Below are 16,106 nucleotides of genomic sequence, written 5' to 3'. Positions count from 1 at the left end.
TTTTAGACTGGTGACGTAGCCCCTGCTCAGTGTAGTAGGGTTTTGACTCATGTGGCCCGTGCATTAAGCTTCCTGTCTGCTGTCATGAAGCAAGCTTATCAGTGTAGCAGCAGCAGCAACTGCGGCAAAGCACAGTGAGGTTGCTAAATGGCTTATTGGTTGGTTTGTTTGTGGCGGCAAAACAGTGCGCGCTCAATTTGAGTTCTTGTTTTTGTTGCACCTAACCTCAAATGTTAGGCTGGTTGATGTTTTGAACATAATTTAACCTGCACTATACAGTGCTCATTAAAATGTCTGTCTTCCCCACAATTGCGCTCTAATCTCGGTTCCACAGTTCCTCTCTAAAAAGATGTTTCAAGAATTAATTTTCTGTTTTGACCCCATTTAGTGTTATTTCTCCTTTAATATCTTTTTGTGGCAGTGCTGCATAATACCGCTGCAATCACAGTGAATTAAGTATGGCAAAGCTCTGAAAATCCACATGGGATGTCACCTTGTTGTGTCCTTGAGGGATGTTCATATATTATAAACACACTTTTACCTAAACAGTACTTTTACCCATAGAAAGTATTGGATTAAACTTTACTGAAGGGACCACAGAAGGGCTCTACCCGAATATTCGGCTATTCAGATATTCATTTGTTGGGTAAATATTCGATTTTTAATCAAGGGGTTCAGATATTCAATTTTTTTCTTTTTATTTTGCAGATAAACATTTTAAATCTTGGAGTTGGTGTGCTTTGCTTCTGTTTCACAGGGCTTTGTCAAGTTATTATGTGTAGTTTGTAGATCTATGATTATTTCCTGCAGCACAGAGCAGGCAAATTTAATATCTTCCATAGTGAGGACACTAATAATTTCAGACGCACTACAAAATTTAACAGACTAATTTAGAAAACTGGACACAGACTATTGTATTATGTAACTGTTACAGTTTTTTAAACTTTACAAACAAGGCCTATAAAGAGTCACAACTGTTGTCAAGCAGTTGGAGGCACACCAGGCTCTCCCTCACCTAACACTGAAGCTCTGGGGTGCTCAGTCTCTCACCTGATGCTGAAACTGTGGAGGATTTGGATCCTGGGCGGTGGCCCCCGCACACCGACTGAAGCTTAAATTATTTGCTGTTGATCAATGCTGAAACTCTGAAGCCTAGAAAATGGTATTCGGGTCAGCCCTAGATCACAGTGAGGAAGATAAGATAGAAAGTAATTTGGAGGAACCTCAATAGACATTTATGAATAATGAAAAATATTACTGGGCATAGAGACTTAATGGAAGATACCATGCAGCATCTACTATATGTGCTTTTTGGTCCACTTCATCCTTCTGCAACATGCTGCTCACAGTGCTTGACATCATGTCCACACACTGGTGTTTTTGTCACCGGATCAAAACAGATTTTTTTGATCTTGCACATTTTAAGAAGGTTACATATGTGGTATTAGATCAGAGACCACCGAGAATGTACATGAAGTCATGTCACAACCCAGTGAATACTCTCTTCTCAGGATTTTTTTCCTGTTAGTTGTATGGATATTGAATGGAAGACAGTTGAAGCTGTGTCTTGCATTGCTGTTTGGGAGGAAGGCAAACCCCGGGGCTTGTAGGAATGTCGTCCAGCCAGCCTGTTAGGTCATGCTCAGAGCCACTCCTCTCTACTGGAGCAGCACAGAAACTGTACTGTACATGCCCGACTTGTCCTGCCGCTGTGAAGCCTCTGTGTAATGCATAGGCTGCTGTCATTCACGATTAGACTCCAGTTGATGGGTTATTGATGATCAATTGATTGACTCAATCAAGTTGATTTGCTCAGCTGGTGATTAGTTATAGCCCCAATCAGCCTGTGCTGTGTTGATTTGGTAATGAGAATGACTACGGATGCAACTAATGATTATTTCATTATCAGCTAATAAATTCTTTATAGTTAAAATCATCAAAAACTAGTGAAAATGACCTCTAAACATTGTCACAATGCTTGTGTTAATCTATAAAGGGTGAAAAATGTCCATCACACTCTCATGTGTCACATCTCCAGATTTCTTCTTTTGTATGACAGGAAGAAAGACTTTAATGATTACTCACTAAAATTGATCCATTTTTTGTTATCAAAGTAGTTGTTTATTCATTCCCTGCCAAACAGTTATTTGGCCAATCATCTGAGCACTTAGAGTAACTTTATTTTGGCACTTAGCCTAACACACACCACATTCAAGTGTATTTTAATTAGCACTGTATCCACAGCATGCTGCCATTGGCTTTAAAGCAGTGTTTAGATGGGCAGGGTGATTGTACAGTATAATCATTAAGCATTTATTTTTGGAACTGCGTTAATGTTTATTTTGTTATTTTACAAAATGATGTTGTCCAAATCATTTCAGGCTAATTGCAATTAAAGAAAAAAAGAAAAATCCATTGTATTGAACTGAAATTTGATTATTTTAAAAGTGATATATAAAGTGATATTAAATATATAATTTTTTGCAATATAATACATAATATAAATATTCTGATTTGAGACTTGGTATTGTTTTATATTTGGATATTGAAATATCGTAAGGATTGTCTTTTCCTGGTTTTAAAGGCTGCATTACAGTAAAGTAATGCAATTTTCTGAACTTACTGGGCTGTTTTAGCTGTTCTATTATATGCATTTACTTTATATGCCTGAATTCAGGTCTGTGGTGAACACAAGCTTAAGAGACTTTTACTTTCGTTCTACGACATGAAATATGTCAGTAAATACCCTACTCATGAACTTCAAAGCTTTGTGTCTTTAAAAAGGCAGTTGCTAACAAGTGGCTAAATGTGACTACGGAACGTCATACGTTATGTTACTTCTGGAAATTGCATTTAGGCCTCAAAAATCCTCTAAGTGGTGTTAATTTGCCACAGAGCTCATTTTCTACAGTAGTCCAAAATCCAATGGAAAAAAATCCCATAGGCTTTTGACGAGGGACGCAGTGTCAGCATCAGCCTACAGAAAAACGTCACCCCTGGGGCACTCTATTGACCTATATCAATCAGAAAAATATTGATATCTATATTATAATATTGATTTAATTAATATCACCCTGCTGTACTGATTAGCTAAGATCTTTTCCAGGCCGGGTGACTGAGGTTTAGTCGAGTTACGCCCTGTTCAGGTCAGGCAGTGCTCCAGCCCTCCAGTTATGGGGAAATCCCTGCTCCATAGGGTATCTCCTTGCCAGAAGTATCTGTCAGCAGCCATAATTTGACACCAGGAGAAGGTTGAAGGTGACTCAGGGTGTAAGGTGGCTCTATGTGGCTGCAGATTGAAACTTGGACACACTTATCTTCTCTGGATGGAAGTGTCCCTTGTATTTCCAAAGGAAAAGCTTTTAACACAAGTATGATTATTATGTGGCTCATGTTATTCAGTGACTTTGTGTCGGAGATGACTGAAGCTAACTGTGGAGCAGCCTAGAATTAGCCTGCCTCAGTTAGATGACTTATTACTGGGATCTCATGTTTACTTTTACTAATGACAAAGCCCGAGGCGTTTTTAGCTCAATGGTGCAGCAATAAGAGGGAACGAACCAATGCACAAACATACATGCATGTACTGTGGCATTCAGAAATGGGTGTCACCGTCATTCCTCAGTTGATACTACGTCCACCCCCAAGCTGCAGTTATTTTTGTTTGCCGTCCCAGTGTGCGCCTCAGAGTGGGAAAGTACAAAAAAAGTACATGCTTCTTCACCAAGAACATACCGTTTTCTCAATGTTGTTGCTCTCAGATAATGATAGAGAAAACCTTGGGTTCTACAAAAGTTAAAAAAATACCAGTTCACATAAACGCTAATGCAACACAACTGCTCACAGACTGTAGACCACAGAGAAACGTCAGTCATAGTTTTAAGACGGACTGCAGTAATATTTACCAGAAGCACCACAAAGATGGTCACTGCAGTGTATTTGAAATATTTGCTGTACAGATAATAGGGAGCGGTTTAAAAGGGGATGTGTTTTTCCTGTCTGAGAGCCTGAAGGGACCCTTGTTTATTAACTAAAGCCTGGTCCTCTGAGCTTTGCTCTACTGTCCCTGTTGGACTCTCACCAGAGCCTCTCTCCATGCCGCAGAGCTGCCTGTTAATTCCCTCTCCTTCCTCCATTCACACTTACAGCCTTCCTCTGTCTGTGTGGGTGTGCGGGACAGCTGCCTGGTTGTGCCACAAAGTTGCCTGCCTCCCCCCGTTTTAGTCAGAGTTGTAAATTGGTGTACTCACCAGATCAAATTGCTGTTGTGTGAACGTGATGTGGTGATACAGTTGTTTTCTCTTATTTCACAGCTATGTTTTCCTGCTTTCAAGTAAATGGTTACAGCAGGAGTGTCCAAACTTTTTTGAGTGGGGGCCAGATTAGATAATAGGAAAATACCTGGGGGCCAGCTGTTTCTTGCATCATATGGGTTATTTAAAAAAAAAAAAAATCACATAGAAATAAGACGAATGCAACTGCTTGGTCTCTCAATGAGAAAGTATTCAACTTCCCACTGCTCCTGAAGACGGCAGCCTTTGCTATCAACTTTATGCTTCTTCACTGTGGGCATGTCTGTTAACTAGCGGGAAATGTCTGCTGTTAGGTAACAGTTCACATGCTGTGAAAACCCATCAGCTCTGCCTGTGAAGGTCCTGCATGGTGCATGTCTACAAATTGTGTGATAGTCCTGCCATCATGAGGTGAATGGCAAAAATGCAAAGTGATTAATATTGTGTGTTGGGCCACATATTGTATATTTTGAGAGACAGGCTGGGGGCCATTTAAAATCATTCCGAGGGCAATGGCTGGCCCCTAGGCGGGACTTTGGACATGCCTGGGTTAGAGCAATGTATTTAACCGTCTTAGAATTTTGCAAGTTGAATCAGGTTTGGTTGCTAATACAAATTTTCAATGATGCTGTATTTTTTAAGTTTGAACAGTGGTGAGTGAGACGTTCAGTGTGACAGCAGCATACTTGTAATATAGTTAATAAGCTAACAGCACTAACGACGGGTCATAAGTGCACAGCAACATTTTTGCTGACTTTTGATTATTTAAGATTTATAAGCAGAAGAGAGAAGATAATGTTGTCTCAGAGCCTTACGGCGTGTACCCACCAAACGCGATTAAAAATGATCGCGCCTCAAGATTACATACAAAGTCAATGCAAAGACGCGATTTGACGCGTCATTTTGCCGGGCGACGCGATGGACGCGATTGCGCGGCGCGTTGGACGCGAAATTCGCATCGCGTCCAACGCCTCGCGTCCAACGCTCGAGTTGAAATAATTGAACTTTTGCAGTGGCGTCGCGCGAAGACGCGCCGCGACAGCCTATCAGCGTTGAGATCGTCATCGACGTGCTGACGTATGGACGTCCTGGTGTTCCCCCAGACGACGCTGGGAACTTCTCCAGAGCAGGTACAGTGCAGCGATCGTGGTTATCTCAGACATGGTCAACGAGAGAATGAAATGGTGGAAGAAATGTTGTTGTTTGGGCGGGCTCGACGAAATCGCGCCGCGCGTCGAGTCCCATTTTGGGGTTTTTGTACGAGCGTCAAAACTGGAGCGTCCGGCGTGACGCGATTTCATTTGAGGCGCAATGAAATAATTTTCATCGCGTTTGGTGGGTACGCACTGTTATGGTGCAGAGTATCTCTTCCTCTCTGTGCTGCTGTATTACATCAGCTGCAGCTTGTATCAAAGAGTATCATAAAAGTCAAGAGCGTTCACGCTGCAGCAAAATCTGGGGAACAAAATGTCCCTAGAAGTACACTGCACAGCACAATGACTAGCAAAAAACACCCAAAACAACTGTTTGACTTGAAGCAATCTCAGTTGACTGAGGGCTCCACGGTTGAAATTCAAATCTTTGACTTTCAAGGGGCAGCCCCGCTTCTACATATATTATGTATAAAGGGGGTTTCCTATGGTCATGGAACACCTGGAAAAGTCATTGAATTCAACAATTTTGCTTTCCAGTCCTGCAAAAGTCATGGAATTAATAAAATCTACAAAAGGTTTTGAAAAGTTATGGAATTTTGTTGGGTATGATGAAATTGTTACATTTTTAGTGGATTACCTTCCATGTAGTGTAACATAACGGCCAATTTGTTTCCTTTAGTGGTTCATAACATAGCTCTAACATTAGGGATGCACGATAATATAAGTCATCAATATTGACTTTAAAGTAAAAACAGCCAACATGCCGATTTCTGCCGATATCACAAAAAAAACTTTTTAAATTTACAAAGCGAACATGTACAAAACATCAACCCTAAATTGAAGTATTTTTCTTATTTTGCACAATGAATGAATATTGCATACATTGAAAAGCATTGAATTTTATGTGTCCATCTACTGGTGGGCCGTCATGATAAAAGTATGCATAATATGATGTCAATCCCATCACAGAAGAGACTTGATAATCACTAACAATAGGTGGGGATAAAACTGGATATGTCTATCGGTATTGGTTATCACCCAAATGAGTTGTTATATATCGTCGTATCGGATAGAAGCAAAAACTCCAATATGGTGCATCGCTATCTAATGCATGACAACATTTTGTTTGCCATCATGTACATTTCTTTATTTTCTCCCCACGCTCAGTCCCTCGCTCCTCTTATGTCAGTAAGCTGGAATTATGTTTGAGTTTGAATCTGATGTTTTTGAATAACGGGACATCAATGCATTACTTTGAAGCTAATGCCCTTCACTCTACCCAGCAATTAGGAAGCAAGAATCAGGAACTTGACATCTGGAGGAGCTGCAGCATTTATTCATGAACAAACTGAGACCTACACTGCCCATGTACTACCACTTGACAACATATTTCCTTGCTTGACCTAACACTCACTATGCACATACTTTCAAAGGAGCTATGCTACTCTTACAAGAAAATAATATGTTAAGCGTGGATTACAATTAAACGTCACCATTTTTACACAGCAGGACTGCAGGCATCAAAGCTTGGCATGGTAGGGGATTTTACCAATTGTTATCTTCATCTACTGTCATTAGTATATGCCACGTAGATAGTCGTAGATTGTGTGGTATTCTTATTAAATCACCACTGAGTTTTATTTATCACTGAGCCGTACTTCACAAGCTCTGTCCGAGGTACTTTTCCTCATCAGTTTAGGTTGTCATTGTCTTGATAAACTATACAAATGCGCGTTGTTTCTCATGCTGGCTGTTAACAGGACAGATGATGACATGCCAGAGATGTATTCAGACCAACAAGAGTTTTTTGCAACATCAACATGTTTATTTTCTACCATTTCAAATCTTCTTGACTCTGCACTGCGTCTTTACTCTCGAGGTTGTGAAGCTGTTGCAAATGTTGTTTACAAAATGCTTCTGCCAGGACCCCACCTTACAGTCACACAACCTATTTGTCAGAGAAAATGCTGATGTTGAAAAATTTAGCTCTTTGCCTGCATACAGTATGTGAGCATGTGCGGCCTGAGCCTTATGTAATATTAATGCAGCAACATGGGATGCAGCACCCTTGTCCTGAAGAAGCCCGTCGTCCCGCCTTTGTTTGCACCTCTTGTAAGGTACCACTGCAGTGTCAACTTGACGGCAAAGTGTAAAATGAAGCTCAAGCGGAAACTTGTGTTGAGATAAAAACAACAAATCTGCAGCTCTGTGATGGTTTAGGTAAAGAAAGAAAATGTATTTTTCACTGTGAGGAATTTCTAGCGATGTAAGGACTTTCTTTTGTTTTATGGATATTGCACAAGAAGTGGAAGAACAGTTTGGCTCCCTCCAGAGATAACTGGGTAGAAATCTTAATTAAATCCCAGTCTGAGCAGTTCACCATCTCACCCTGACCCTCAGAGTAATCCTGAATCTTTGCCCGTGGACGTGAGTGGGCTGGATCAATGTGCAGTGTCTGCATTTGTGGGGATGAGCTCCAGCCATGATCACAGGTCCCCAGTATTTCACAATGTAATTCGCTGCTTCTGTGGCACACGAGGAGCAAAATGGAGCAGTGGATTAGACTGAGCAGTTTGTTTGATACCCACCCCTGACAGTCAGTCAGAATTTCTTGTTTTACGTGTACGTACAGTCGTTACTGTATGTAGCCTTTTTACACATCCTCTCCGAGGACAGAATGTGGTTGTGAAAAGACAACCACTTTTAGTGCAGAGACTAAATTTACCCTCTCCATCGTGAGCAGAGAAGGAGGTGAAGAGACAGCTGGGTGTGAAACTCAAGGTAGTTACTAAAGCTGGTTTACAAAAGTAAAAGATAATCCGCCTGAACTCAACCCTTATTTTAGAAGTCAGCCATATTAGTTAGAAACTAGTTTGCTGCAAAGGAGGATGTTTTATACTGTCATACAGAAGCTGGTGGTCAGCACGCTCCAGGTTTGCAGAAACAGACAGGGTACATTTTGATATCAACCCCTGTGGGTTGCAGGCCCCATCCGTTTCCATCCCTTTTACTCAAATTATTTCATGGTATTTAGGGAGAAAAATGAACCAGATCAGTCTATAACAAATTCTGTTATTATGTATTATCTCTTTATGAGGACATAAAAGAAAAACAATACGTTTTTATTTGGATTCTCACTTATAATAGATCATGGATTTTTTTTTACCACAGTCGGAAGCTGTTTAAAATAAATGTTTCTGTGTAAATATAATCTTTAAAGTGATGAGAACATGACTTTATCAGTAGTCGTGACTGACGTGTGTTGGCGTATTAGCTGTTTTATTGTAAGTGGCCATAAATGTACAAGATTTAGCCCACTTGTGGTGAGCTGTTTTAGTCATGAAGAGGTTCTGTTGATCTGTGGTGATATCTGCTGGTCTCCTCACAGAAGTCCCCAGCACCTCTGTCTTGCTTCAGTTGTTTTTCTCCCCTTTTTTTCTCTTGCTACTAGTGTAATGGCATGCGTGGAATGTACTTGGCTAGTCATCAGGCCGGCCATCATGGTGCTCATTGGTTTACGGTAACTGTGAGAGTAAACCCGGTGTTCGCTGAAAGAGAGGTTGTTTGCATTGTAAATGTGGGATTTACACCAGCCGCTTTCTCTTCTTCGGCTCTGACTGCAGCCGAAGGGCCAGCATGCGTGACCATTTTGTTTGTGTGTAAGCCCTGAGGTTCTATTGAGGATCCTCTGCATTTCTTTTACAAAAGGAGTGAGCTCAGTCTAGCCGCGGCAGAGATGTACTTGATTTTTCAGTGTTCACTCTATCTGGATTAAATGGCCTCATTGTGTTATGCATGTCTTTGGCGATGACGCAGAACATGTCTGGAAGAAAACATGTCTGGAATTTGCAAATCTCAGACTTAAAGCACGTCGTCTGATTATAAATAGAGGGGATGTCGTTTATAGTCATTTTACATTCTTTGACTGAAAATTGAGTTGAGAAGAAGATGTAAGTTTTGTTGTAACTGTTTTCCTCTCGCTCCAGCTTTATGCGTAAACCGTCAGCCACATGTATACTTAAATAATCCACGCATTAACTTAGTCAATGTCATGCCAGTGCAAGGGCTGTAAAAATGATGACATAAAACAGTTTTCTGTCTCAGACCAACTTAACTCACCCTAAATGGTGCAGAAAAGGGACATCAAATTTTTATATCTTTTTCAAACTTAGAATAATTGAAAAGAGCTGGGCTTTTATCTTCTGTTTGTCTTTCTGTCCTAAAATGTGTCTTAAATTGTGATTGAGTAAGACTAGAAGTTGCTCTCTCTTTCCTTGTTTTACTGATTTAATTAAGAGTAGAAAATTGACATCCAAACTAGAATTAACTTGCCAAAGCAGAAAATGTTTGCAACCAACTTTCTTACCTTAGTTTCTCAGAATTTAGCCAGTTTCTGATGTTTGTTTTCCTCTCTAGCTATTAGCCTATCTCTTCTGCCTCCTTTTCCTGTCTCTGAAAAGCCCTGAGCTCTAGATGGATGCCCCATTCTACATGTCTCTTACTCAGACAGACTAAGGAGCCCTTATCCAGCAGCCCAATAATGCAGGCAGTGTGAGGCCGGGAATTAAATGCTTCCTGTGTCTCTTTATGGCCCGAGTTGACTCATTGCATTCCTCCCAAGGTTAATGTTTGATGGAGGAGAGATGGCGAGCCAGAGATTCACAGAGCTGCACTCTTCTCTATCTCTGGCACCGCAGGATGCCAGGGGTCCCTGGGCCAGCACTTCATGTGGATAAGTGAATGACTGCTTGCTATATCAATCAACGCCGATGTACAGTTTTATCCACAGTGAAGGTTATGAGGTTATTTATTGAGTGTGTCCAAAAAACAGCCTATCAAGCTGTTCTTGCACTCTATTTTTTGGGTATGGTATTCTTGAGGTAGTGCGTTAATGTGTGGCCATTCCTCAGTTGTCCTTGTTGAAATAATTGAGATGTTTTGAAGAAAGCATGGAACTTTTTATATGTAATTTTGTTGTTTGCTCAGCGTTTGAGCCAGACAGATCTACTGTGTTCAGCTGGACATCAAGACATTTAATGGAAAATAGCCCTGCAATTAGCCTAATGAGGTATTTGTAGGTTCTGCAGCTCGGTCACATGTGATCAGTTTTAAAGCCCTGAGGCAGTGGTCCTCACTGATATTTGGACTGGAGCCACTTTAGCCAGAGTCAGTTATTTTGGGAGCCGCACAGTCTGGCCCAATCCAAACAGTGATCATTTTCCATATGCAATATTTTCCTAATGCCTTATTTGTACCCCTTTCATGTGCCTCCTCTCCTCCAAAGATAGCACAATGTAATCCCTGCTTTGTTGAATGTCAGCAAGTTTATCACTTTTTTAATCCTGTCATACCCGAAAAACCTTTTCAATCTACCTACAAATCAATATTTTTCATCAGATAAAACAAATGAATGACTCTCTTTTCTGTGGCTACTGCGGCTTTGCTGGTATTTCCTCTGTTCATTTTCTGTCCTGCTCCATGCATCAGAGACCTTTTTATTAAAGGTCCAGTGTCCAGGTTTTAGGGGAATATTTGGCAGAATAGGAATGTGATATAATATGTATGTTTTCTTTAGTGCATGATCACCTGAAAAGAATTGTTGTGTTTTTGTTACCTTAGAATGAGCTGTTGATCGTCTGGATCTTAAGGTATCAGAGAAAGCATGTGGTGAGCGAGCTCCATGTCTATGACATGCCAAACAGCATAAGAGAAACACTGATTTGTTATGTGAAACTGCTTTATTCAGTGTTTTTACTAGTTTAAATCACCTGGTCCACTTGTTTTGGAGAGAAGGAGACCTCTGCGGATAATTCGGCTTTCGGCAATAAAATCTTCTAAACAACGAACACTAAAGGAATTCTAACCGGGTGACGTTTCAGCTGGTTGAAATCTGCAATCCTCACAACTATATACACCGCTAAATCCCCCTAAATATTACAGACCGAACCTTTAAGTTGAAACTTTTCAGGAGCCACCTTTCTTCCTTGTTTTCTTTCTGTTTTAAAACTCAATGATACTGGGTCAAGGGTGCAGAAAGTCAGATCCATAGTAATCGTTGTTAACATTGTCAATTCTGAATGCATTAGTATAGATTGAGCTGAAGGTAGACGCACATAAAACAGGGTGAGTAAGGAAGTGGAGAGTGTGTCGAGGTTAATAGGTAGAGTAATGTACGTGCTTTGCTGACCCACCTTTCAAAAGCATCAATTGCTGGTATTTATGCAGACTGCAGTCATGTGACTGTGCCAACTGAACTTGGTGCTGTTTACACTGCCAAGCTGAGTACCCTAAATCCTAAGGGCACCGTAGCAGACAGGTTGTTATGAGTTCCTCTGCGGAGAACTGTGGCCGGTAAGAAACGCTGTTATTAATACGAGGCAGATTGAAGTGCTGTCATGACTCATTGTTGCAGGCAGCAGCAGCGCTACTTGCTATCCGTGTGAAACTGTGATTTAGCCCACTCAAACTCGCACCATCCTCTGCATGTAGAGTGACATGCAGGGAATCAAGTCAATATTCATTGCTTTTAAGATGTTAAGATGTGTTTTTTTTTTTTGTTAATTCTGTTATTAAAGCCAGACAGGTGAAGTCTGGCTTTTGGCGGTTTTCTCCCTCCCTGTTTTTAGTGGATCCACCATCATGCTGCCACTCTTCTGTGCAAATGTTTTTCTCTGTTTCAGATTTTGTTAGGTTTAAAGACTTTTTTTTTTTAAACATTGCACTCCACTTATTCTGTTATCTTCTCCTAACTACAGTGGCACTTAGATCCACCCCTTAAGCTTATTGTTTTGTTGATAAAATGCAACAACTTAGATAAAAGGAGTAATTTTGATGAAGTGGCAAAGTGGAAACAGCACACTTATCCTCCTCTCTGTAAACAGCGCAGCCTTAAGAGACTTTAGCAGCCTTGAGAGTTGTTTGGCAGCCTTAACCTTGCTGTAACCCCTAAAATACTAGATGGACTGTGTGGACAGATTTTATTCTTGTGTGTGGTTTTGGTTTCTCTCTGCTCCTCTGACTACATGTAATGGAAGACAACTTTAGTACACTCTAAGAAAAATACAAAGCTTTGAGAAAAGCAAATGCTTTTTTTTTAATTTTTATTGCACAACTTATACATTTATAAGAAGCTTCTTAGCTTACTGATTATTTATGGTTTTTCTTAAGCACCAACCATATTCAACCAGAGATATTTATAGCAATACTGCCCCACAAAACCATAAGATTGTGACTTCATACATGGTATTCATTAATTTAAGACCAGAATATGATTTTATATCTGTTTTACCATACAACAAAAATATTTTAATATAGTAATGTTTCGCTGTTGTAAAAAAAAATTGAAGAAACTATAAGAGGTAAAAGCTGTACCACAGTGACTGCATTCAGGCTAATTAAAGCGAATGCTTGCTGGAGCGCAGTTACAGCTAGCCTCACCCTAAGCTAATTTACAGACTCTTTCCTACCTGTTTCCTGAAATAAGAGAATCAGTGTTGATGCTCCAGCTTCGAAGTAATTGAGTTTGTTATTTGCGAAGAAAATGACTCAGTCCATAGTCTGTTTCATTTCAAAAGCCGTGCACTGCTGGAGACATAACATTAACAGCAACACAGAGAAGCGCTGCTTTTTTTCTTGTGTTTTTACAAAAAAACATTTAAATACAGTTAACTTAAAGCTACTTAAAGCTCATATAATTATATTTGCTAAAACTGTCACTATATCCTGAAGGAAGTACGAGACAGACGTGTGAAACAAATAATTTCTGTCCTCCTTTTCCTGCTGCCTTTGATGCCTAAAATCAGAACAACGCGCAACCAGTCAATCAGAGCTGAGGATTCTCTAATGCAGCTGTCGATCTCATAAACTGCAGTCAAATATCAAACTAGACAGCGCTGATAAAATACGAATTAATATTCTGTAACTGCACTGCCTTTGTCTCGCCTCAGTTGGTTTCAGAAAAATATTTTAGTTTGTGACTCGGCCGTCATGTTGGATAAAGTAAACCTAAGTACCGCCCACCAACCAGACCAATGTTCTCATTTTTACAGTTAAACGGTACACGAAAACATGTTTCTGAAAATATTTTAGGTGACTCAATGAAGTATAAGAATCTTGATCCATACTTAATCAGTGCTGTCTCGTTTTACAGTTTAATCACCGTTCAAGAATATTGATTGACAGCTGCGTTAGTCTCCTCAGCTCTGATTGGTTATTTCAATTCACCTGCAGTGATGCCATTAGAAAGCGCTACAAGGCAATAGTAAAGACAGAGGAACATGATTTTTATTTTTTTTTTTTAATTATCTGTCTCATTTAGTGCTGTGTGAATATGGTGACAGTTTTAACAACGTTTCCAACTACAGCTTTAACTAAAAAACTTAAGAAAGTAACTAAATAATAAAAAGAGGCTGCAAACTCTCACGCACACCTTCTCTACTGTTTTTCTGTTATTCAGATGATGACTCCCAACATGGCCAGTTACATACATCAGCGTGCCCTCGTTCACTTCCTCTCTGCACTTACCCTTTGGGGAATCCCGCCCCTATCTTAAGGGTCTTTCCAGTTGTCTCAAAACTGAAGTGAACTTGGTGAGATTGACCCTCAGAGGGCTCAGGGAGTGAGTGAGCAACAATGGTCACTTCAGAGGTGCTAATCACCCACAATGCATTGCAGTTATGCATGTGATGCAAGAAAATGTATTGACTTTTTAATCTGGATTTGATTCTGACAATAATAAAGTTAAATTGTGAGATTGTCAAAAATTCCCATCAGGGTTGCACGATATACAGATTTTATGGTATACCGTGGTATGAAAGTTGACAGTTATCACACAATGTACTTTTGCTAATCTATGATATTGAAAAAAATGCAACTGGGCAGAGGATCTCACTCTTATTTAGTCATTTTGAAAAGGGAGACTTTTTACACATGCTTCCATTAAAAAAATGGTTTCAAGTCTTAAAACATTTCTAAAACATTTGTTCAACCAAAACTAATCCTTCTGTTTTAATTCGTCTAAGGGTTATTCTGACTGATAATAACATTCTGTGGTACTGTGAAACTGCGATATTTTATGGGAAGGTTAGCGGTTATTGCATCATAAAACCCTAACCCTAGCTTATATGCCCTTGAAAATGAATCTCTCTTGACTTTTTTCCATTTGTAAGACTGAATATTTGTGAGGGGAATATATTGTGATGATTAGAATATCTCAGTGTCTGGTCCTGCTGTAAGATGACTACAATTTTGCTTAATGTGTGATCTGCTCCTGATTGATTTATCTACTGCAGCTCATGCACTGCATGCTTCACTGTGAGCGAGCCTCTGCCACTCTCATTACAAGCGTGCATGTGCGCGTGGACACACCCACATAAATGTTTGTGTGGTACCCAGCAATTCAATGTAATGTAATGCTGACTCAGACAGAGTGCGTCAACAGCTGCTGCCTGTTACTGAAGAGAGACAGTGATGTGCAGAGGGAAGGGATTTCAGAGGGAGGGGGGGGGACAGTCGGTGTGTGGGAGAGTGAGTAGGTTAGATTAAAATAGAATAGTACAGATTGGCTTTTTTTCCCCATCATGCCACGCATATTGATTTGACATCATCCTATTTCAGTCTTGACAGAAGTAGTTGTCTTAGATGCTGCTTCGTTGAGGTTGTCTTTGAAGTCAAGTCTTTGTTGCGAACTAGCTCATATCTGAGATGCCAAAACATCGGAAACATTGACTCTATTTATAAAAGCAACCACTGTAAATCTTTTACTACTTGAAAATGTGACCTGACAATCCTATTTTTGTCTTCTCAGGCCCAAATCGCCTTCCTGCAGGGAGAGAGGAAAGGCCAGGAGAACTTAAAGAAAGACCTTGTGAGGAGGATCAAAATGCTGGAGTATGCTCTGAAGCAAGAGAGGTGAGTCCCCTACCACCCACTGCTGCTTCAGCCCACCCACAACACACACAAATACCTCAACTAGTCTGCAACAACTGCAGTGTTTCCATGTTTTGCACTCCTCTAAAAATAAATCCCTGCCTCTGAGAAATGTGGAAAAGAAGAACATGGCAGAGTGAGATTCTCACTGGTCAACAAATCTGCTGCACCTGCACAGAGCGAGCACACTCCAGAGTGCAGCTCTCTGCACTTCTTTTGATAATGTGTAAAAGGGTTGCTAGTGTTTTAAAAGACTTTCCAGCCTCCTCTTGTTTATATTCTATGTGAACCAGTCTGATGTCTCAGCTGGTGTCAGCAGAAGCAGAGTGAGAGTGCCAGAGAGATTCCCCCCGAGTCCAGCTGGTGTGATGTCTCTGGACATGAGCATGTGTTGGCACATAGGCTTTGTTTGCTGTCGGATGTTGATGACTCCGCACAGTTCTCAGTGGAAGGACGGGACGAGAAAGGAGATGAATTCTCTCACCCAAGACAAGGTCACTGTCGCAGCTCTCTTTCTCCAGTAAACCAGAAGAATTACATTGTTCTCATTCTCATGTGCATTAGCCCGTCACCGCCACACAAAAGGTCCCTGTGGTAGCCGTGGTGATACACTTTGTATTTCTCTTCCTCCTTGATGCATGGCTGCATCCTCGAACAGAGATATATTGGTGGTTTCAACACGTCTTTATTAATGTGACTTTAAGCCATCTCAACCAAGCAGACTGTGAAGCAG

General features: G+C 40.5%; 1 protein-coding gene across 2 annotated transcripts in view; it reads left to right on the top strand.

Moving 5' to 3' along the window:
* strn (striatin, calmodulin binding protein) overlaps nt 1–16,106 on the top strand; it is a 39,380-nt gene that overhangs the window by 1,669 nt on the left and 21,605 nt on the right. For both annotated transcript variants that reach the window (XM_042501818.1, XM_042501817.1), the window contains exon 2: nt 15,252–15,355. In XM_042501818.1, the coding sequence (XP_042357752.1) occupies nt 15,252–15,355 (104 nt within the window). The remainder of the gene's footprint in view (nt 1–15,251; nt 15,356–16,106) is intronic.

This window comes from Plectropomus leopardus, chromosome 15 (assembly GCF_008729295.1).
Source record: "Plectropomus leopardus isolate mb chromosome 15, YSFRI_Pleo_2.0, whole genome shotgun sequence".
Taxonomy (NCBI): Eukaryota; Metazoa; Chordata; class Actinopteri; order Perciformes; family Serranidae; genus Plectropomus; species Plectropomus leopardus.
The sequence above is the reverse complement of the archived record's forward strand: the minus strand, read 5'-3'. Positions and strand labels throughout refer to the sequence as shown.